The 22047-nt window shown below is 40.5% G+C and overlaps 1 protein-coding gene across 1 annotated transcript; it reads left to right on the top strand.

Annotated features, from left to right (window-relative positions):
- The first annotated feature begins 16895 nt into the window (after positions 1 to 16895).
- Positions 16896 to 20470, top strand: LOC123145108 (mitochondrial import inner membrane translocase subunit Tim13). Its single transcript, XM_044564431.1, has 2 exons — positions 16896 to 17156; positions 20094 to 20470. Exons 1-2 carry the CDS (start codon positions 17040 to 17042, stop codon positions 20238 to 20240), a joined length of 264 nt encoding a protein of 87 aa, XP_044420366.1. The 5' UTR covers positions 16896 to 17039; the 3' UTR covers positions 20241 to 20470.
- Positions 20471 to 22047: the final 1577 nt, after the last annotated feature.

Genomic DNA, 22047 nt, shown 5'->3' with positions numbered 1-22047 from the left:
AGTTACGAGTTTGGTCTTCATTTGAAACAATGTGGAATATTTTCACAACTTACGCCACCTGGAACACCACAGCGAAATGGTGTGTCCAGACATCATAACCGTACTTTATTGGTCTCTAAGGATAATTCATCATATACAACTCTTCTTTAAGAAATCCATTAAGGAATGCAGTTTTGACATCCATTTGCCAGATTTCATAAAATGTGGTAATTGCTAACATGATTGGGACAAACTTAAGCATTGCTACGAGTGAGAAAATCTCATCGTAGTCAACACCTTGAACTTGTCAAAAACCTTTTTTGACAAGTCTAGCTTTGTAGATAGTAACACTACTATCAGCATCCGTCTTCCTCTTGAAGATCCATTTATTCTCTATGGCTTGCCGATCATCGGGCAAGTCAACCAAAGTCCATACTTTGTTCTCATACATGGATCCTATCTCAGATTTCATGGCCTCAAGCCATTTTGCGAAATCTGGGCTCATCATCGCTTCCTCATAGTTCGTAGGTTCATCATGGTCTAGTAACATGACTTCCAGAATAGGATTACCGTACCACTCTGGTGCGTAACGTGCTCTGGTTGACCTATGAGGTTCGGTAGTAACTTGATCTGAAGTTTCATGATCATTATCATTAGCTTCCTCTCTTGTTGGTGTAGGCATCACGGGAACGGTCTTTTGTGATGAGCTACTTTCCAATTCGAGAGAAGGTACAATTACCTCATCAAGTTCTACTTTCCTCCCACTCACTTCTTTCAACAGAAACTCCTTCTCTAGAAAGGATCCATTCTTAGCAACAAAGATCTTGCCTTCGGATCTGTGATAGAAGGTGTACCCAACAGTTTGTTTTGGGTATCATATGAAGACACACTTCTTCGATCTGGGTTCGAGCTTATCAGGCAGAAGCTTTTTCACATAAGCATCGCAACCCTAAACTTTAATAAACGATAGCTTAGGTTTCTTGCCAAACCATAGTTCATACGGTGTCGTCTCAACGGATTTAGATGGTGCCCTATTTAACGTGAACGCAGCTGTCTCTAATGCATAACCCCAAAACGATAGTGGTAAATCGGTAAGAGACATCATAGATCGCACCATATCTAATAAAGTACGATTACGATGTTCAGACACACCATTACACTGTGGTGTTCCAGGTGGCGTGAGTTGTGAAACTATTCCACATAGTTTTAAATGAAGGCCAAACTCGTAACTCAAATATTCTCCTCCGCGATCAGATCGTAGAAACTTTATTTTCTTGTTACGATGATTCTCCACTTCACTCTAAAATTCTTTGAACTTTTCAAATGTTTCAGACTTGGGTTTCATTAAGTAGTTATACCCATATCTGCTTAAATCATCTGTGAAGGTTAGAAAATAACAATACCCACCGCAAGCCTCAACATTCATCGGACCGCATACATCGGTATGTATTATTTCCAACAAGTCAGTGGCTTGCTCCATTGTTCCGGAGAACGGAGTCTTAGTCATCTTGCCCATGAGGCATGGTTTGCAAGCATCAAATGATTCATAATCAAGTGATTCAAAAAGTCCATCCGCATGGAGTTTCTTCATGCGCTTTACACCAATATGACCTAAATGGCAGTGCCACAAATATGTTGCACTATCATTATCGACTTTGCATCTTTTGGCATCAATATTATGAATATGTGCATCACCACGATCGAGATTCAATAAACCATTTATATTGATTGTATGACCATAGAAGGTTTTATTCATGTAAATAGAACAACAATTATTCTTTGACTTAAATGAATAACTGTATTGCAATAAACATGATCCAATCATATTCATGCTCAACACAAACACCAAATAACATTTATTTTAGGTTGAACACTAATCCTGAAGATAAAGGGAGTGTGCGATGGTGATCTTATCAACCTTGGAATCACTTCCAACACACATCGTCACCTCGCCCTTAACTAGTCTCTGTTTATTTTGCAACTCCTGTTTCGAGTTACTACTCTTAGCAACTGAACCAGTATCAAATACCCAGGGGTTACTATGAACACTAGTAAAGTATACATCAATAACATGTATATCAAATATAACTTTGTTCACTTTACCATCCTTCTTATCCGCCAAGTATTTGGGGCAGTTCCGCTTCTAGTGACCACTCACTTTGCAGTAGAAGCACTCAGTTTCAGGCTTAGGTCCAGCTTTGGGCTTCTTCACGGGAGTGCCAACTTGCTTGCCATTCTTCTTGAAGTTCCCTTTCTTTCCCTTGCCCTTTTTCTTGAAACTAGTGGTCTTGTTAACCATCAACACTTGATGCTATTTCTTGATTTCTACCTTCGCCGATTTCAGCATCGCGAAGAGCTCGGGAATCGTTTTCATCATCCCTTGCATATTATAGTTCATCACGAAGTTCTAGTAACTTGGTGATAGTGACTAGAGAACTCTGTCAATCACTATCTTATCTGGAAGATTAACTCCCACTTTATTCAAGCGATTGTAGTACCCAGACATTCTGAGCACATGCTCACTGCCTGAGCTATTCTCCTCCATCTTGTAGGCAAAGTACTTGTCAGAGGTCTCATACCTCTTAACACGGGCATGAGTCTGAAATACCATTTTCAGCTCTTGGAACATCTCATATGCTCCATGGCGTTCAAAACATTTTTGAAGTCCCGGTTCTAAGCCGTAAAGCATGGTCCACTAAACTATCAAGTAGTCATCATACCGAGCTTGTCAAATGTTCATAACGTCTGCATCTACTCCTGCAATAGGTCTGTCACCTAGCGGTGCATCAAGGACATAATTCTTTTGTGCAACAACGAGGATAATCCTCAGATCACGGATCCATTCCGCATCATTGCTACTATCATTTTTGAACTTAGTTTTCTCTAGGAACATATCAAAAATAAAACAGGGGAGCTATACGCGAGCTATTGATCTATCACATAGATATGCAAATACTATCAGGACTAAGTTCATGATAAATTGAGTTCAATTAATCATATTACCTAAGAACTCCCACTTAGATAGACATCCCTCAAGTCATCTAAATGATCACGTGATCCATATCAACTAAACCATGTCTGATCATCACGTGAGATGGAGTAGTCTTCAATGGTGAACATCTCTATGTTGATCATATCTACTATATGATTCACGTTCGACCTTTCGGTCTCCAGTGTTCCGAGGCCATGTCTGTATATGCTAGGATCGTCAAGTTTAACCCGAGTATTCCGCATGTGCAAAACTGTCTTGCACCCGTTGTATGTGAACGTAGAGCTTATCACACCCGATCATCACATGGTGTCTCGGCACGACGAACTGTCACAACGGTGCATACTCAGGGAGAACACTTATACCTTGAAATTTAAGTAAGGGATCATCTTATAATGCTACCGTTGTACTAAGAAAAATAAGATGCATAAAAGATAAACATCACATGCAATCAAAATATGTGACATGATATAGCCATCATCATCTTGTGCCTTTGATCTCCATATACAAAGCACCGTCATGATTTCCATCGTCACCGGCTTGACACCTTGATCTTCATCGTAGCGTCTTTGTCGTCTCGCCAGTTATTGCTTCTACAACTATCGCTAACGCATAGTGATAAAGTAAAGCAATTACATGGCGATTGCATTTCATACAATAAAGCGACAACCATAAGGCTCTTGCCAGTTGCCGATAACTTTTTACAAAACAAGATCATCTCATACAACAACGTATATCACATCATGTCTTGACCATATCACATCACAACATGCCCTGCAAAAACAAGTTAGACGTCCTCTACTTTGTTGTTGCAAGTTTTATGTGGCTGCTACGGGCTTCTAGTAAGAACCGTTCTTACCTATGCATCAAAACCACAACGATGTTTCGCAAGTTTGCTATTTTAACCATCAACAAGGACCGGTCGTAGTCAAATTAGATTCAACTAAAGTTGGAGAAACAGACACCCGCCATCCACCTTTATGCAAAACAAGTTGCATGTCTGTTGGCGGAACCGGTCTCATGAACGTGGTCATGTAAGGTTGGTCCGGGCCGCTTCATCCAACAATACCGCTGAATTAAAATAAGACGTTGGTGGTAAGCAGTATGACTATGATCGCCCACAACTCTTTGTGTTCTACTTGTGCATATCATCTACGCATAGACCTGGCTCGGATGCCACTGTTGGGGAACATAGCATGCAATTTCAAAAAAAATCCTATGCTCACGCAAGATCTTTCTAGGAGATGCATAGCGACGAGAGGAGGAGAGTGTGTCCACGTACCCTCGTAAACCGAAAGCGGAAGCGTTAGCTTAACGCGGTTGATGTAGTCGAACGTCTTCTCGATTCAACCGATGAAGCACCGAACATACGGCACCTCCGAGTTCTGCACACGTTCAGCTCGATGATGTCCCTCAAACTCTTGATCCAGCAAAGTGTCGAGGGAGAGTTCTGTCAGCAAGACGGCGTGGTGACGGTGATGGTGAAGTGATCCGTGTAGGGCTTCGCCTAAGCACTACGTGAATATGACCGCGGGAGTAAACTGTGGAGGGGGCGCCACACACGGCTAACAATGTTTGTTGTGTGTTCTAGTGGTGCCCCCCACATATATATAGGTTGGAGGGGAGGAGAGGCGGCTAAGGGGGCGCCCCAAGTAGGAGGAATCCTACTTGGGTCCCTCCTGTAAGTGCATCTACTGCCCCTTAGTGATTTTGGTGTATTGAAGACTTATAGGTTAAGGGACTAATGTGTTTATGAGTGTACACAGGTCTATAAGTCTATGAGGAGTTTGATATTTACAGAGAAAGTTGACCCCTAAAAATGAAGTTCTTCGACTGAAGACTTTGAATTTCTGAAGACTTTGAAAGTGAAGAAATTGGTGTGACCTTGAAGACTTGGTATTCGTTTGAAGAACATGAAGCGTGAAGACTTTTGTTTTCGTAGTTTCATTTTCTCTTTCTTGAGTCATAGGAAACACCGTACTGTTAAAGGGGGTCGAGGAAATACTAAGGAAAAATTTCCATGTGATGCTCAACTCAAAATCCTACACCTACCAATCCCTTCGAGTGAAGCCATTGGAAATCTCATACAGTCCAGTCATATTCTTCAGTAATAGAGACTAAGTTCTTCTGGTCTCTGAGGAATTTGTTCTGACTGAGGAGTTAGGAATTCGCCAGTGCGGATTGCCTACACAGTGAGGAACATGATAGCCCAGAGGAATTTGATACTCAAATTTCCGACCGTTGCTGTGCTATGCGCCAGCTGTCCCAAAATATCTACCCACCTAAGGGTCATATCATTGAAGGGCATTTATGTCTTATCATGACGGGCTGCTCCCTAGGCTATAAATAGCCCCCCCCCCCCTACAACCACTAGCTGGTTGGCTGCTCCGAGAGAAACTGACACTTGTCATTTGAGAGCATCCCATCCTCCGAGGACTTTGAGCGAAAATCATCAAGTGAGGAAAACCCAAACCCAAACACCTACAAACCCACTTCCTTTACTCCGCTCGACCTCTCTCCAGCTCGAGCCTCTCAAACCCTAGCGCCGCCGCTACTTCATCGTCGCCTGTGAGGAAGAGCTTCACTGCCTCGACCTCGTCGCCGTCATACTCACGCCGGCCGCGGAAATCTTCACTCCGCCGCCGCCGTAGCCGTCTTCCTCCGCCGAGTTAGGGCGTGGAAGATCTGCACAGACGAACTTCTCATCTCCATTTCACAGTTCATCGTGTTCTTCGTTCAGGGTAATTAAAAGTTACTTTTACTGCCCTCTTTGATTCAAATGATTTCTACAAAATCTTCAAAGGTGTTTATTCTTCAAATTCTTCACACACTAAACACCTCACATGTCATCTGTTCTTGATTCGTTTCTCTAAGCATCATTTTTCTTCAAGATTCCTCAATTGTGTGGATCTTCGATCTATACAACTTTGGAACCTAAGACAAAGAACGCTTAGTGAAATTCTTCAAGACTTATCTGGTCAAATTCCTCAAACTTGTTCTTTTTGAAAAACCTTCTGAGAACGCATATGACCTCTCCAAATTCCTCGCAACTATACTCTGTTCACAGGTACTCATGTCTGCTGCTGAATCACTAGGTTCTCATCAACTTAACTCATTTGCAGCGTTCCTCGAAGAAAAGTTGCATACTTCTTCAGAGAATTCCATTGTTCAAATTCCCCATCTGAAGAAAATGGCTGATGGTAAGAAGCCACAGAAAGGAGGAAAGAGGCCTGAGGTCAACACTGCTTTTGAAATCCCTGAGGACATTTATGCTGGGTACTGCACACCCCTGAGGAAGATAAAAATCAGCGCAAGGTGCGCATTCAGAGGATAGAGAGGAGATGGGCAAAAGAGTGGAGGGAGTACAGATATGTGACTCCAAAATACATGAAGAAATTCGCTGTTACTCCTCCATGCTCAAGACCACCATTGGCACCTGGCCAAGAAGCAGATCCCACTAGCATCAAGCGCGGTGAGGATTTTCCTGAAGAATGGGCCAAGCGCCAGGCCAAACTGGCCAAACAGGCAAAAGATGCAGTGAGGAAATTCAACGAAGACTCTACTGCTGCTGCTGCTGCTGAGGCCTCTGTAAGGCCGAAGAAATCCATGGCAAAGAAGCCTGCGCATAAGCCAAGTGCTTCTTCTTCAATGCCCTCACGGCCAAGTGCCTCGGCTAAGCCCTCACGGCCAATTCCTCACGCTGCTCCTGCCCCTCCAAAGTCCTCGGCTGCTCTGACCAAATCCTCGGCACCTGTGCATCTTGCCACGTGCCAAAGGACTACAGGCATCTCTATTGCCTCAGGAGTTTCAGCTAGTTCCTCAGCTGCACCAAATTCTTCAACAGGACCCTCTCTGCTGAAGACTAAGACCACCGCTGGACAAGGCTCTCGCCCAAGTCCTCACAAGAAGCAGTTCGCCTTCCAAGTGTCGTCTGAAGAAGACGAAGCTGATGATGAAGAACTTGCTGAAATCATCAGAGATAGGCAAGTCAGGGCTGCTAGAGCCAAGGGCACAAATGTGCCTCTGCTTCTGGATCCAAAGTTGATCCTCGACTACATTGATCTCTGGCACAAGGACCCAAACACTCCTATGCCTGACTTCAAGCTGACTCCTGGTCAAAGTCATATGCTGACTGCCTTCATCCAAGAAGAGAAATGGAAATTTGAGAAGGCCAGGCAGCTCAAGAAAGCACAGTACAGGAAGGAGAAATTCCTGAAGAACAACGTTGTCTCTATGACAACTGATGAACTTGTGAAGATCCAGTCTGAGATCAAAACCCTCAGCGATGATTCAATGCTTACTATGCTGATTGGAAAGGAGCCAAGGTCAGGTTTGTTAAACTGACAAAGATGTTCACCTCCAATGTTGCAGCCCCATCGCAACAAGAAATTGCTCAGGCTGAAGCATCTGCTCAGCCCACTGAAGAACATGCCAGCACCGCTGATGACAATCAGGCTGCTGAAGAAAATGTGAGTTCCAGGGCTGATGACTGCATTCCAGCCGCTGATGAAACTGCCAGGGCACCCACTAGTGGTGCGCCTGAAGAAAATGAAGAGGTCAGGGCAACTGCATCAGTTGTGCCTGAAGAAAATCAACCACATTCCTCTGCTCCTCCTGCGCCTACTCCAACTCCAATCCTTCCATCTGCATCAGATGTGAAGAAGACCAAGGCTGTAGAGCGTGCAGCAGTGAAGAAAAGGAAAGCATCAGCTCCTTCAGATTCTTCAGCATCGAAGAAGATGAAGAAATTGACAAGCTCATTTGCTAATCCAATTGATGATGTTCCAGTTTCCTCCATGCCATCAAAGGAAATCGTCCCTTTTGATGAAGAATATGTGATCCCTAGCGGATCTGATGAAGAAAATCCTTCTGCTGCTTCGTCAGAGCAGATGGATGAAGAAATTGAAGTGGATAAAATCCCTTCAACCCCCACAGTTTCCTCGCCTATGCCTCAGTTTACTGCTGAAGAGGCTGGCGTTGAAGAAATGGAAGATGAAGATGTGGACATTGGCTGTACCACACCAGTGATGAATGATGACTTCTGGGAAAGTCAGCACCCCAACTCTCCACTCTTCACTCCATTGCAACAAATTCCTCAGTCCCCGGCAACAACAGTTCAAATGGGATCTGATGAAGCTCATGAACAAGTTCCAGCCACTAGTGCTGAAGAAAATGAAAATGAAGAATTGAAGACCCAGACTGCCACTGAAGAGGAACCAGAAATTCCTCAGCCTGAAGAACCTGAGATTGCGATTCCTGAGGTTGTCATGCAACTGACTGACACTCCTCTGCCCAAGCCAAAGGATCCATTCTCAAGGAAGCAAAAATTCAAGGCTAATGATTTCTTCGGCGAGCACGTATTCTTCACTGACTACAACCCCTATGACTCTGCTCGCATTAGGAAGAGGCGTTTCTGGACTGCCAGCCAGGCAAATTTTTATTCCTCAGTGCTGTTCAACAAAGACAAAGTCTTCGATCATGAGCACATTCCTCACGTGGATATGGAATCTCTGCCGTGCTTCGGGCCAGTCCTCAGTGTTCTTTACGACGCGGGACTGTTAAATTTCTGCACTGATATATGTGATTGGAATGAAGAGCTCATTCTTCAATTTTATGCAACTCTGCACATCACCGGAGACTCTGAAGATGTGAATTCATGGGTGCTGGACTGGATGTCTGAAAATACTCACTACAAGGCACCAGCTACTGAATTGCTTCGTGCTTTGCCTCTCAGTCCTCCCCTTGAAGCTGCTCGTTGCGTCTACAGTGAACCTGAGCTTACAGATCACTATATGCAAGTGCTGATGAAGCCTTTGAAGCCAGGTCAGGCCCCAAGAACAAAATTCCTTGTGAAGGAATTGTTATATGTGCCTCGGACTGTCTATCACATTCTGATGAAGACATTGAGTCCTATTAAGGGCCACGACTCGAATGAAGAAGAAGTCGTTGGCATCATGAAGAATCTGCTTTTCAATATCATTCATGGCGTTCTTGTCAACTTCCATGATTTCTTCATGAGGACTCTGGCCAATGTCGCAATGTCACCGTTTGAGTTGAAGCCTTATGCTCCCTGGATTATGAGATTCATCAGAACAAGGTCTTCACTCAACTACAAAGCTGATACACTGAACCATTGCAGCTACTTGCCCCCGATTGAAGTCCTCAAACGGACATTTTCTTTAGCTGATGAAAAGGGCAAGGCTACGGCTGTCATTGATGAAGGCATTCGTCCATTTGATGGTCAATTTCGCAAGGCTGCATCCTATTCCACCAATGATGACTCTGCCACCCATGACTCTGCCGCCAATGCAACCAAGCCAAATCCTCAAGGCACAGCTCCTAGGGTGATGACTGACCGTGAGCTTCTCCTCAGTCTTCACCAGAAGGTTGATCGTAATCACAAATGGGTCAAGCGTCAGTTTGGTTCAATTCTTCACAACATGACTGCTACCCACAATGCAGTGAAGAAAAACCATTACTACCTTCATGAAACCCTCAACCGCACCTGGGCTGTTCTGTCGCACATTTATAGCGCAGAAGATCTGAAGAAAATGGGTCTCAAGGAAGATTTTGACTGGGCTGCACCTCCTCCGAAGAAGTACAAGAAGGTCAAGGTTCCTTCCTTGGTGGCCAGCTCCTATTCTTCATCACGTGACACTGATGAACATGAAGACTTGGACGACACTGCGGCAGGCCCTACTACAACAAACGACCCCAACAACGCTGACGCTCCTTCATCAACTTGATATTCTTCAGGGGCGTTAGTCCTCATTTTCAAACCTTTTGGTCATTCGATGACAAAGGGGGAGAAATTTGAGTTAGTCTTCAAGCGGGTCTATCTTATATGGGCGTTCAGCGGTCTTTTATGGGTTTTTCTAAGTTACAACTCTCGTTCTTCTGATGACTTTGTTGGATCGAGTTGTAAACTTAAAACTCTATGGTGGCCTGATACTTTTGTTGTTTCTTCTGCATGCTTATTCCTCGTTAATGTTATTGCACGCATGCTGAATTACATCAGTCACCATATTTCATCATGCATTTCAAATTCTTCATATATTATGTCAAATGCGTGTATGAATTACAAGATATAGGGGGAGATCTCCATGATTCAACTCTTCAAGTGTGCATTGCTTCAAAAGCAAATTCCTCACTATGCACATCTTCAGGGGGAGTTCTTCTATATCTTGCAATCAAATTCCTCAATATCAGTATTTACACTTCATATGTTTATCCCCGTTGAAAACTTAACCTATATTGTCATCAATCACCAAAAAGGGGGAGATTGTAAGTGCATCTAGTGCCCCTTAGTGATTTTGGTGTATTGAAGACTTATAGGTTAAGGGACTAATGTGTTTATGAGTGTACACAGGTCTATAAGTCTATGAGGAGTTTGATATTTACAGAGAAAGTCGACCCCTAAAAATGAAGTTCTTCGACTGAAGACTTTGAATTTCTGAAGACTTTCTGAAGACTTTGAAAGTGAAGAAATTGGTGTGACCTTGAAGACTTGGTATTCGTTTGAGGAACATGAAGCGTGAAGACTTTTGTTTTCGTAGTTTCATTTTCTCTTTCTTGAGTCATAGGAAACACCGTACTGTTAAAGGGGGTCGAGGAAATACTAAGGAAAAATTTCCATGTGATGCTCAACTCAAAATCCTACACCTACCAATCCCTTCGAGTGAAGCCATTGGAAATCTCATACAGTCCAGTCATATTCTTCAGTGACAGAGACTAAGTTCTTCTGGTCTCTGAGGAATTTGTTCTGACTGAGGAGTTAGGAATTCGCCAGTGCGGATTGCCTACACAGTGAGGAACATGATAGCCCTGAGGAATTTGATACTCAAATTTCCGACCGTTGTTGTGCTATGCGCCAGCTGTCCCAAAATATCTACCCACCTAACGGGCATATCATTGAAGGGCATTTATGTCTTATCATGACGGGCTGCTCCCTAGGCTATAAATAGCCGCCCCCTACAACCACTAGCTGGTTGGCTGCTCCGAGAGAAACTGACACTTGTCATTTGAGAGCATCCCATCCTCCGAGGACTTTGAGCGAAAATCATCAAGTGAGGAAAACCCAAACCCAAACACGTACAAACCCAAAGTGACGATTGAGCATCAATGAAGAGATTGATCCTGTGTGGATCCGACGCTTGTTACCTTTGAAGACTGTGCTTCTTCCAGATGGTTAGGCGTCATGGTCTAGAGCATCCAAGAGGAAATTGTGGATCGCCGAGTGACCGAGTCTGTGAAGGTTTGGAAGTCACCTGAAGACTTACCACGAGTGATTGGGCGAGGTCTGTGTGACCTTAGCTCAAGGAGAATACGGTGAGGACTGTGTGTCCTCAGGTTTATATACCTAGCCGCTCCAACCAGACGTACAACTGAGACAGCAGTTGGAACTGGTCTACCAAATCATTGTCTTCACCAAGCTTGCTGGTTCTATTTCCTCAACTCTTTCATTTCCTCATAACTGTGTTGTGCACTTGTTCATATCTGTGTTTGAAGACTTTGACTGAAGACTTTCTCAATTTCCTCAGTTCAATTTCTTCAGTCTGTTTGTCTTCATCCTGTGCAATCTTGTGTTTACGCTTCTGTACTCTGTGCTTGTCTTCATTTCATCATGATGACCATGCTTGTGTTCTGCTATGCATACTTTTGAGTACTTATTCCGCTGCAAGTAGTTCTTCGGCAAGGAATTTCCTCACTGGCAAATTCCTCAGTGAAGAATTCATAAAAATCGCCTATTCACCCCCCTCTAGTCGATATAACGCACTTTCACCTCCCAATTCGGCCTCCCCCCTTTCCTATTCCTATTCGGAGTAGGAAGAAGAGGGGGAAGGGGGAATCCTATTCCCTTTTTCCTTTCATTCTTCCCCTTTCCTTCTCCAATTTGGTCAGCCCATATGGGGGGCGCACCAGCCCCTTTGTGGCTGGTGTGTTTCCCCTCTTGGCCCATTAGACCCATATAGCTTGCCGGGGGTTGCCCGGAACCCCTTCCGGTGACCAGATACGTACCCGGTACCCCCAGAACACTTCCGGTGTCCGAATACTATCGTCCTATATATGAATATTTACCTCTCGACCATTTCGAGACTCCTCATCATGTTCGTGATCTCATCCGGGACTCCGAACAACATTCGGTCACCAAATCACATAACTCATATAATACAAAATCGTCATCGAACGTTAAGCATGCGGACCCTACGGGTTCGAGAACTATGTAGACATGACCGAGACACCTCTCCGGTCAATAACCAATAGCGGAAACTGGATGCTCATATTGGTTCCTACATATTCTATGAAGATCTTTATCGGTCAAACCATAATGACAACATACGTTATTCCCTTTGTCATCGGTATGTTACTTGCTCAAGATTCGATCGTCGGTATCTTCATACTTAGTTCAATCTCGTTACCGGCAAGTCTCTTTACTCGTTCCATAATACATCATCCCGCAACTAACTCATTAGTCACATTGCTTGCAAGGCTTATTATGATGTGCATTACCGAGAGGGCCCAGAGATACCTCTCCGATACTCGGAGTGACAAATCCTAATCTCGATCTATGCCAACCCAACAAACACCTTCGGAGATACCTGTAGAGCATCTTTATAATCACACAGTTACGTTGTGATATTTGATAGCACACAAGGTATTCCTCCGGTATCCGGAAGTTGCATAATCTCATAGTCAAAGGAATATGTATATGACATGAAGAAAGCAATAGCAATAAAACTGAACGATCAACATGCTAAGCTAACGGATGGGTCTTGTCCATCACATCATTCTCCTAATGATGTGATCCCGTTCATCAAATGACAACACATGTCTATGGTTAGGAAACTTAATCATCTTTGAGTAACGAGCTAGTCTAGTAGAGGCTTACTAGGGACACTGTATTTTGCCTATGTATCTACACATGTATCAAGTTTCCGGTTAATACAATTCTAGCATGAATAATAAACATTTATCATGATATAAATAAATATAAATAACAACTTTATTATTGCCTGGGCATATTTCCTTCAGGCTCTACATAATTACACGATGTGCTGTTGATGACCTGCGACTATGGTCCCACCGATGTACAAATCCCCAAAATCAGGCACTACTTAGGGATTGGGGATACATGCTATTTTACTTAGCCGAGAGATTATAATCCTCTAACTCTATGTAATTTTATTTTACTCCTCCCCCCTTGTACCTCTGCTACTCTTGTAACACCCACTTTGGTTGGATAGTAAAGGTTCATGCAGGCGTAAGCTCGCCGTTGACGTGTCAAAAAAATAAAGCATTGAGAACGAACCCCAAGCACACATAAGAATTATTCATGAAATTTCGAACGCAATTATTTTTTTCAAAAAAATTTCAAGTGTTTTGTGAAACGCAAACACTTTTTAGAACTGTGAAAAAAAATTAACATAAACCTAAAAGATTTTTTAAAACAAGGATCAGTCTTTTGAAATCATAAACAATTTCATTGAAACGGTAACATTTTTGAAATTCTTAAAATTAAATAAAAAGGCAAACATTTTATGAAACTCCCGACAAGAATTTCGCAACATGAACATTTTTTGAATTTTTTTATTTTTTTAACCTCAGACCTTTTTGAAACTCCTGATAAAAAAGAAAATATGAATATTTTTTGTAAAAATTGTGAAAAAATTTGAAGGCAGGAACATGTTTTGAAAAGTTGTGAAAATTTTGAACCAAAACATTCCAAACAATTTTCGAAAAAACACAAATATTTTTAAAATTTGAGAATATTTTCAAAAATTATGAACAAAATTAGGAAAACACAACCATTTTTTAAAAGAACAAACATTTTTTGAAAAAATCCAAACATATTTCAATCACAAGAAACTTTATTTTTGATAAAAGACATAATAACTTAAAAAGAAATAGAAAAATAGAAACATAAAACAAAATAAGAAAAGAAAGAAGGAAAACAAGAAAGTAAAAATAAAATGAAGAAAATAAAATAAAAATGATTTTTTAGCGAAAACAAAAAGAAACGGATGCAGTTCAGCGAACCTTCTAGCGCCTGTTCAGTGCACCTTCTAAGGTTCCCAAAATCAGATGTGGTTGGACGCACACTGTCTACGAGCAATAATGGGGTGGGTGGCCATTCACTACCGGGCGAAACGCAGTATAACGCAACGCGTGTCAAACAGGAATTGAGTTGCCAACCTAAGCAGCAAACAGGAGCACCCCGATCAGAAAATAGCAAACGTCGGTATCATGTTTTTGTGAAATTATTAATTAAGAAGCACCCAAAGGTCACTCATATCTTCTCAAGTTGCCACAAGTGGTGCACTGCATGTGCGCCACTTGTTGCAACCTAAGAGTTTTTCCTTTTTTCGTAGATCAGTTTATTCAAAAAGTTTTATCTCTTAAACCATGCGTCCAAATCTCGACCGTTCACCATTGGATTCCTCGCATCAAGATCTTCAAAACTAGATCCCATGTTGATAGATTTTAACGATTTTTTTTCAAAAAAAAAGAACCAGGAGCACTTTTTAATTTTCAAAATAGGCATGATTGTGCCTTTCGTGTAAGCAAATACGTGCCTTCACGAGAAATAAACCCGTGCCTCTCGCGAAAGGAAAAAATATTTTTTTCGTTCCAAGAGGCACGCCCGTGTCTCTCACGGAAGTAAAAAAGATGTGTTTTTTGGCACAAGTTTTTTTCGAATATTTTTCTTACAAAAGCTAGGAAAGACCGGTGGGAAACTGAAAAGATGAAAAAAAAGAAAAAAAACATCTAAAAATCCGAAAACACGTGCGGAAAAACAAAATTAATAAAAATTCGAGTGAGCGGCCAGAGCGCGACATGTGGCGGCGGCTGAGAGCGCGCCACCCCGGATGATCGTTGCGGGGCTCCCGAAGGAGTACTCCTTCGTTAGTTGCTCCCTGTTTTTTGTTTGAGACAAAGGTAGGTATCATGTACCCTGGCGTTACGTACAGTTGGCCCGGCCCAACTAGCTCCAATTCTCATTCTTGTAGGCTTATCCTTTTGTTTTTTTTCTGCTTTTCCATTTCCATTCTTCCTTTCGTTTTCCCATTTTGGTTTTTTCGTTTTCTTTCATATTCTTCTTCTCTTCCATTTAATATTTTTTGTTTAATTTCTATTTTCTTTTCATTTCAAAATTTTCAAATTCACAAATAGTTTTTCAAATCCGGGAACATTTTTCAAACTAGGGATTATTTTTCAAATTTAAAATTAATATTTTTTTAAAAAAAAAATTGTAAAATCGAGAACGTTACTAGAAATCAGTTTTTAATGTATCATTTTCTTATTCATGATTTTTTTAAACTCACAACATTTTGGAAATATGTATCACTTGTTTCAAATCCATGAATATTTTTTGTATTCATGAATTATTTTATAAATTCAGATCATTATCAATGCCATAAAAATTTCTTGAAATCTGCAAAAAAATGAAATACAAAAACACTTTTTCTAGTTCGTGGACTTTTTTGAATTACATGAAGTAGTTTCTAAATCATAAACATATTAAGGAATTTTTTATAATTAGTAAATATTTTTGAAGTCTGGGAACATATTGAAATTCATACATATTTTTCGAAATCATGAAACATTATTCAAAAATCCAATAATTTTTTGAAATGCAGGAATATTTTGTAAATTCGAGAACAATTTTTGAAATCCAATTTTTTTTCCAAATCTTAAACATTTTTCTAGAAATTCCTTTTTTAATTTGTAACTTTTTGAAAACGTGAACGTTTTTTAAAGAAGAGAAAAAAACAAAAACATGAAAACGAATGAAAAATGTCCCGCAATGGGCGTTCCAAAGCTTGCGTGGGTGTGAGTGTTTGATGCGCTTGCGAGAGCTATATCTCGCTTATAGCGAGATGGAAACAGCGCTTGTATCAGGTGAAGGGCAGGCGGGCTGGCCCGTTCGCTCGCTGTACGTTCACTCTGCTATGGTTTTCTTCGGGTTATTTCCTTTCGTTTTTACTTTGAAGTTTTTGGTTTTTTTGACCGGTTTTCTTCTGTTTTTGTTTTTCTTCGTTCTAACTTCTTGTTTCTTTGTTTTTCGCTAAGTTCTACATTTGTTTTCTCTGTTTTCAGTGATTTTGTTCTTTTCTTTCCTTCTTCTCTAGTCTCGTTAGTTTTCTTTTGTTTGTTCTTGGTTTTCACCGATTTTTCTTTACTTTTGTTTTTCTTTGTTTCATTCTTCAGTTTTTATTGATTTCTTTAGTTTTCTTAATTTCTATTTCCTTTCACCGGTTGTGTTTGGTTTCTTTCTTTCTTTTTATGTATTTTTCTTTGGTTTTAGAACCTTTATACATGTCAAATGTTAATAAAATAGATAACACATGAACATTTTTTAACTTCCATGAACATTTTTCTGTATGATATCAACATTTTTCATATATATTTGAAGTACTTATTTGATAATTTAGTTTTAAAATTTTTGAATAACATTTTTATAATATAGCTTACATTTCTTGAGACACGTGAAATTTTTTGAAATGTCATCCGTTTTTTAATATGGTATCAGTATATTTTTGAATTAATCTGACAATTGCTAACATTGGTTGTAACTTTTTTTTGCGAATGAACAATTCCTTTACATTGTGTTAACATTTTTTCATATTCCCTATTTTAATATATTTTCATCTTTTAAGCTTTGAAATATATGTTATTACAATATTTCCCGAAAATTGGAATACTAGGAAAAGCAAAAACAAAATACGAACAAACGTAAAAACAGGAGAAAAGACGAACTTACGTAGAACCTACCTGGGCCGGCCCATTTGCGACGCCCTGACTCGAGCGGGCGGTCCAAGTCGCTTAGGCGAGGTATAGGCAGCCTCGACATGGCCCACATGAGACTTGTTGCCCAAGAAAAATATGGGCTCATATATGTTGCTGCTGAAATTGGACCGGCCCTTTCCCAGTCCGACTTAGGGTTTACCCTGCCTTTGCGCCGCCCCCCGACCTTGGTATAACCCGCCGTCCCCAGATACCTTCGGCGCAGAACGCACCGTAACCACCGAGCACCAGTGAATTCTTGGAAGGCAAGCAAGGCGAATTCGGCATGGACTCCTTCTCGTCGCCGTCGATGTCGTCGTCAGGGTCGCCCCCCAACCCGGAGGCGCTCATGGAGCAGATCAAGGCGCAGCTCGCGCAGGCCTATGCCCAGGAGCTTCTTGAGGTGAATCTCCCCTAATGTTTTCGTATCTTTGTTCTTTCGTTGATCTGCTTCTACGTGGACGGCTAGGCCGCTAGTTACCAGGCATAGATGATTCTTGATTCGTCGATAGCTGATTTGCCAAGGAGGGGAATATTTGGCTTCGTTTCGTTGGGGCGATAATGTTAGTACCGGAGGGGATTTTTTTAGCGTGCTTGCAAGTTTTTTCCCCCACTTTGCGAAATGCTAAGGCTTTTATAGATAGATACACTATTTGGGGGCTTGCAGATTCTACTTGAACAGGCAGGAACTGCATTATCTTTCATTGCCGGGTTTGAGCTCTGTTGGTTTCCTTCAAGTTTAGAGAGAAATTTAGTTTGAAGACATCTGTTAAAAGTAAGTTTTTTTTTATATAAAAACCAGACCGGATCTTTTTGCAATCCCGATTGCTGTAATAGATACGGTTGAATTAACTAAATTGAGTAGCTGGTTACCATTATTATCTTGGAAAGAGCTTTACATGTTGCAGCTGTTAAGCCGTGCTCACCGTATCCATCGACTGTAATACCTTTCTATGATATATCACGATGATCTGCATCGCATTTCAACTTAACTGGAGCAATATGGCATGGCTAGACTGTAGACTAGTAGTAATTTATATTGTTCTATTTTTTTTTTTGCCCTATTGAGCAACAGTTGTTGAATTCTAACAATCCAATATTATAGAGTTCTAGTGCGCATTTTCAGTAGTAATAGGTCAATTTGCTGAACCGGTTGCATAAAGATCTCTTAAAATTTCTATCATACCAGAGTTTGGTATGCCCAGATGTTTCCTTGAGATGATCCATGATGCACCTGTACACAATACAGGTGCATCAATATGGGTATGACGATACAACATTTATGAAATTCCAATATCACCAATTTGCGGGTTTTTATTTATTTGTAGAAGGGAAGGTATGAAAAGTCCATAAGTAGGTTAATAGGAATAAATGAAGTTATAAGACAATATTATGCAGTACCGATTATTTTTATACAAAATAAATTCTGATGCTTCCTAGTATGGCCTTGAGCAATATTGTTGCTCTAGTGTTACCTGTTATACCTAGTGTAATGGTATATGGCCTGGCAGAGTTGTCAGTCACCGCAAATCCCTTCTTCTATTGTAAGGTTGTTAATTTGAGTCTTTATTAATTGTTTAGGTTCTTTTGTTGTGGTTGATGGTGACAAGTATAAATCATTATTTGGCTCTTAATTTCAAAGGACATCATCAAGGTTCTGTTTGCTGATGTTCCTGTTGTGTAGGGGCTTACAGCTTCTAATTTTGAACACAAGCAACTTATTTTGGTAGGAATGATTAGGTCTTCTACATTGTCCCCGCTAATTTAAGGGGAAACCCTTTTTAAGTACATTTGCATTACCCAACACCTAATTATGTCCGTAGATTAGTTTGGGATAAAGTCTATTATTCTGTTATGAACTATTATTACTTTGCACTGGATTCAGTTGAGTCATGCTCTTTTTTCTTTGAGATATGTGGTAACCTCTAGCAAATTGTGATGTAGCATTTTATACATTTTCTTGTCCTACTAACTATTGATGGGGCACCCGTAATTTCCACTGGTGCGCGATTTCTGACCACAAGTTTCTGACAGCCCAACCTGATCGTTTTTCTCCCCTTTGCTCTAATAATAGGTTGCATAAGACGCAGTCCATATATTTGGTTTTCCTTCTGCTTTGTACTTGGTCTTCAGACCATGCGCTACTTGTTTATCTTGATAAATTTTCTGTTTGCCTATATTATTTTGTGCAATTTATCTATTTTCAAGGCAAAATCTTACTCCCTCTTGAGACACTTATTTTGGGACGGAGGGAGTATTATACAATCTTTTTTTTTCTGGGTGGTTACTCAATCTTTTTTCTTGAATACATAATCTTCCCACTTGGATAGTACAAACTTTCTACTTAAATTCTGTTGAAAGACACAAACTTTCTATGTAAACAGTACAAACTTTTCACTCTTAAACAAAACTTCCTATTTGAATAGTACAACTTTCTACCAGTAAGGCAAAACTTTCTACTCTGATAATAGTACTCCCTCCGATCCAAATTAATTGGCACTGCCTTAGTTCAACTTTAGTACAAAGTGGGCAATTAATTTGGATCGGAGGGAGTACAGACTTTATATTTAAAAAGTACAAACTCTACACTAACAAAACAGAACTTTCTACTCGGATAATAATTGCTAGCTTTCTAGTCGAACAATATGAACTCTCCATCTGAAAACAACATTGTTTAGTGTTAGTAAATGAGAAATAACCATAGTCCAAAGCAGGATTGCTTTCTCACATGAAAAGCTTTGGTACGTGCAGCTGTGTTCTGTCTGAAATGTGAGAAAGGGCAAGCTACACGCGGTGAAACTTTTCAGCATTAAAAGTTGTGGCGTGGCTGCTAATTGTATGAATTTTTTGGGTAGGGGAAGCGAGTGCACAGTTGGAATTTGGCGTGGCTGCTAAAGTAATTATCTAAACGCTCTTATAGTACGTTACGGAGTGAGTACACTATATGAACGCAACACAAGCTAAAGATATTAGTAAGCTGGTTTAATTGGCTGGACTAGGTGCATTAATTCACTTAAGTTTTTTATATACTCAGATTAACATTTGGAGATGCTTTGAAATGTTGTTGAGCTTCCCTCAAACTGTCATTGTGGATTTTTCTAGCCTTGTTGCTGTTCATTATTATTAATTTTCACCTCTGCATCATCTGTTTCGTTCATTTGGATTGATTGGTTGTCATTGATCTCACATGAGTTTGGAAACTCACTTGTTTGCTTCTCTCTTGTTGCCTTCACAAACGGATATGCACATCTTTTTAATACACATTTACTTGTCTGGACACATTCACTTGCTTTGTTAAATGCAATAACACAGAAACTAATTGTCCTTTATAATTTCGCAGACCGTCGGGAACAAGTGCTTTGCAAAGTGTGTGACCAAGCCAGGATCAAGCATGAGCGGAAGCGAGAGCAGCTGCGTGTCACGCTGTGTTGATCGTTACATTGAGGCAACTGGCATCGTAGGCCGTGCTTTGTTCAGCCACCGTTAAGAGATGAGGTGAACTGGTAATATGAGGCGAGCTTTTGTCTAGAGTGTTGTGTCGTCAGAATACAGTAACAGTTGCTACTCAAGTCGTCATGGGGTGTTGGTTCCGTCGGGACGCTCGATGTTTCATTGCGCCATTCTAGGTTTGCGAAAAAAACAGGATGTATTTGAGTGGTGAAGGTCTTTTGGTTAAACTTGCACTAATATTATTTTTTCTGAGCAAACTCGTAATAACCTCGTGCAGTTCTTCTCGATGTTTTGTTTTGCCCAGATGTTACATGCAAGTTCAGGTGAATCGGCAAGCATTCTCAGGTCTCCTTTGATTCAAAGGATTTTTAAAGGATTACTAGCAAAAAGGCACGTGAGTTGCAATGGGAGAAACAAAATACCACTCTTAATTTACAAAAAATGGTCTATAATTTGAGAATTTGTAGCTATGGCCCAAACAAAGATGGTCTTAACCTATAAAACCGCAGTTTAAGATTCTATAGGTGTTTTATTTCAACACGGCTTGCATGTAGATTTAATCCGTATAAAAAAACAGGCAAGTGATCATGCATTTATTTATGTCATGTTCGGAATAGGGGTGTCCGTAATAGGGGGTTGTTACGGGCAAGTAAAGAAAAATGACAAAAACAAACGATAACACATTAGCACACTACGGAGACGTGTGCATCAATAGCAGTTTTGAGTTTAAGAATCACCAATTAGCACACTACGGAGACATGTGTGCATCAATAGCAGTTTTGAGTTTAAGAATCACCAACTTAGGATAACTCTTGAACACTTTCTTTTCACATGCATATTTCTTAAATACATGAAGAGATGTTAAAAAGGTTGTTAAAAAGATACATGGTTTTTAATCATAAAAATAGATTATTTTTTATGGAAAAGAACATTTTTATACGGACTCCTGTGGACGCAGGTACTTGCCCCTATTTCATCACTATTTCTTGCCATATATGTCATAGGTATTGGTTCATGTTTCATCACTATTTATATCTTATCAAACTTGTCTTTTATTTTATTTTTTGTGGTGTTCATCCCCAATCTGAATCAGTACCGGTATGAAAAAAAGACGGATAAAATGCATTGTTGATTAACATTGCAGCCTAAATAGTTTTTTAATTGTTAACAGGTAAAATAATATCATATTCAGATTCTAGATATTTTTCTAATCAAATTCCATAATAACATGTTAAATTTGGAGCTACGGTTTAGAAGATATGGATATTTTAAAAAACATTTGATATGTATGTGGGTTTAATGTCAGAAACATTAGGAGGTTTTCTATAAAATAGCAAAACGGATTAAGAATACCTATTTCTTTTATTAGTAGGTATAGATAGATTAGACTTCATAAAAATTGTTCTTTTTTTAGGAACTCTTTAAGAATTGTTCTTATGTTGATTATTTGATTCATATAGGATCGTAAGACCGGAAAGTGCCCATGTGAGCCCGTGCACAAATGCACATGATATCTCAGATGTCCGTTCGTTCCAAGTTCGGTCTGGTCCTCGTATTTCTGGACGTATGTTGCGCAGTATATTGATTTGCACAGTCCATATGGCCCACATCGGTCAGATAATCATTGCAGCCTTTGCCGTTAGGTTTACCTCAGGTACAGAATCCCATTCACGTCAAAAAAAGGTCTAGAATCCAATTGACGTTCTAGGCTGTCTCCCGTACTGCTATGGCCGTCCCATTAATGCAAAAGCCACCCCACCCAGCCAAGCAGAATGAGCAAACTGATTAGCAAACTGGAGACTGGAGTAAATTAAAAAATCATCAAGAATGCAACAGCAAGCAGC

Source organism: Triticum aestivum, chromosome 6D (assembly GCF_018294505.1).
Source record: "Triticum aestivum cultivar Chinese Spring chromosome 6D, IWGSC CS RefSeq v2.1, whole genome shotgun sequence".
NCBI classification, from domain to species: Eukaryota; Viridiplantae; Streptophyta; class Magnoliopsida; order Poales; family Poaceae; genus Triticum; species Triticum aestivum.
The sequence above is the reverse complement of the archived record's forward strand: the minus strand, read 5'-3'. Positions and strand labels throughout refer to the sequence as shown.

What these genes read in the sequence shown, in the direction of transcription:
- LOC123145108 (XM_044564431.1), top strand. Translation starts at nt 17,040, where the DNA reads ATGGACTCCTTCTCGTCGCCGTCGATGTCGTCGTCAGGGTCGCCCCCC. An exon ending in ATGCCCAGGAGCTTCTTGAG is followed by an intron (nt 17,157 to 20,093) that starts GTGAATCTCCCC and finishes ATAATTTCGCAG; the next exon opens with ACCGTCGGGAACAAGTGCTT.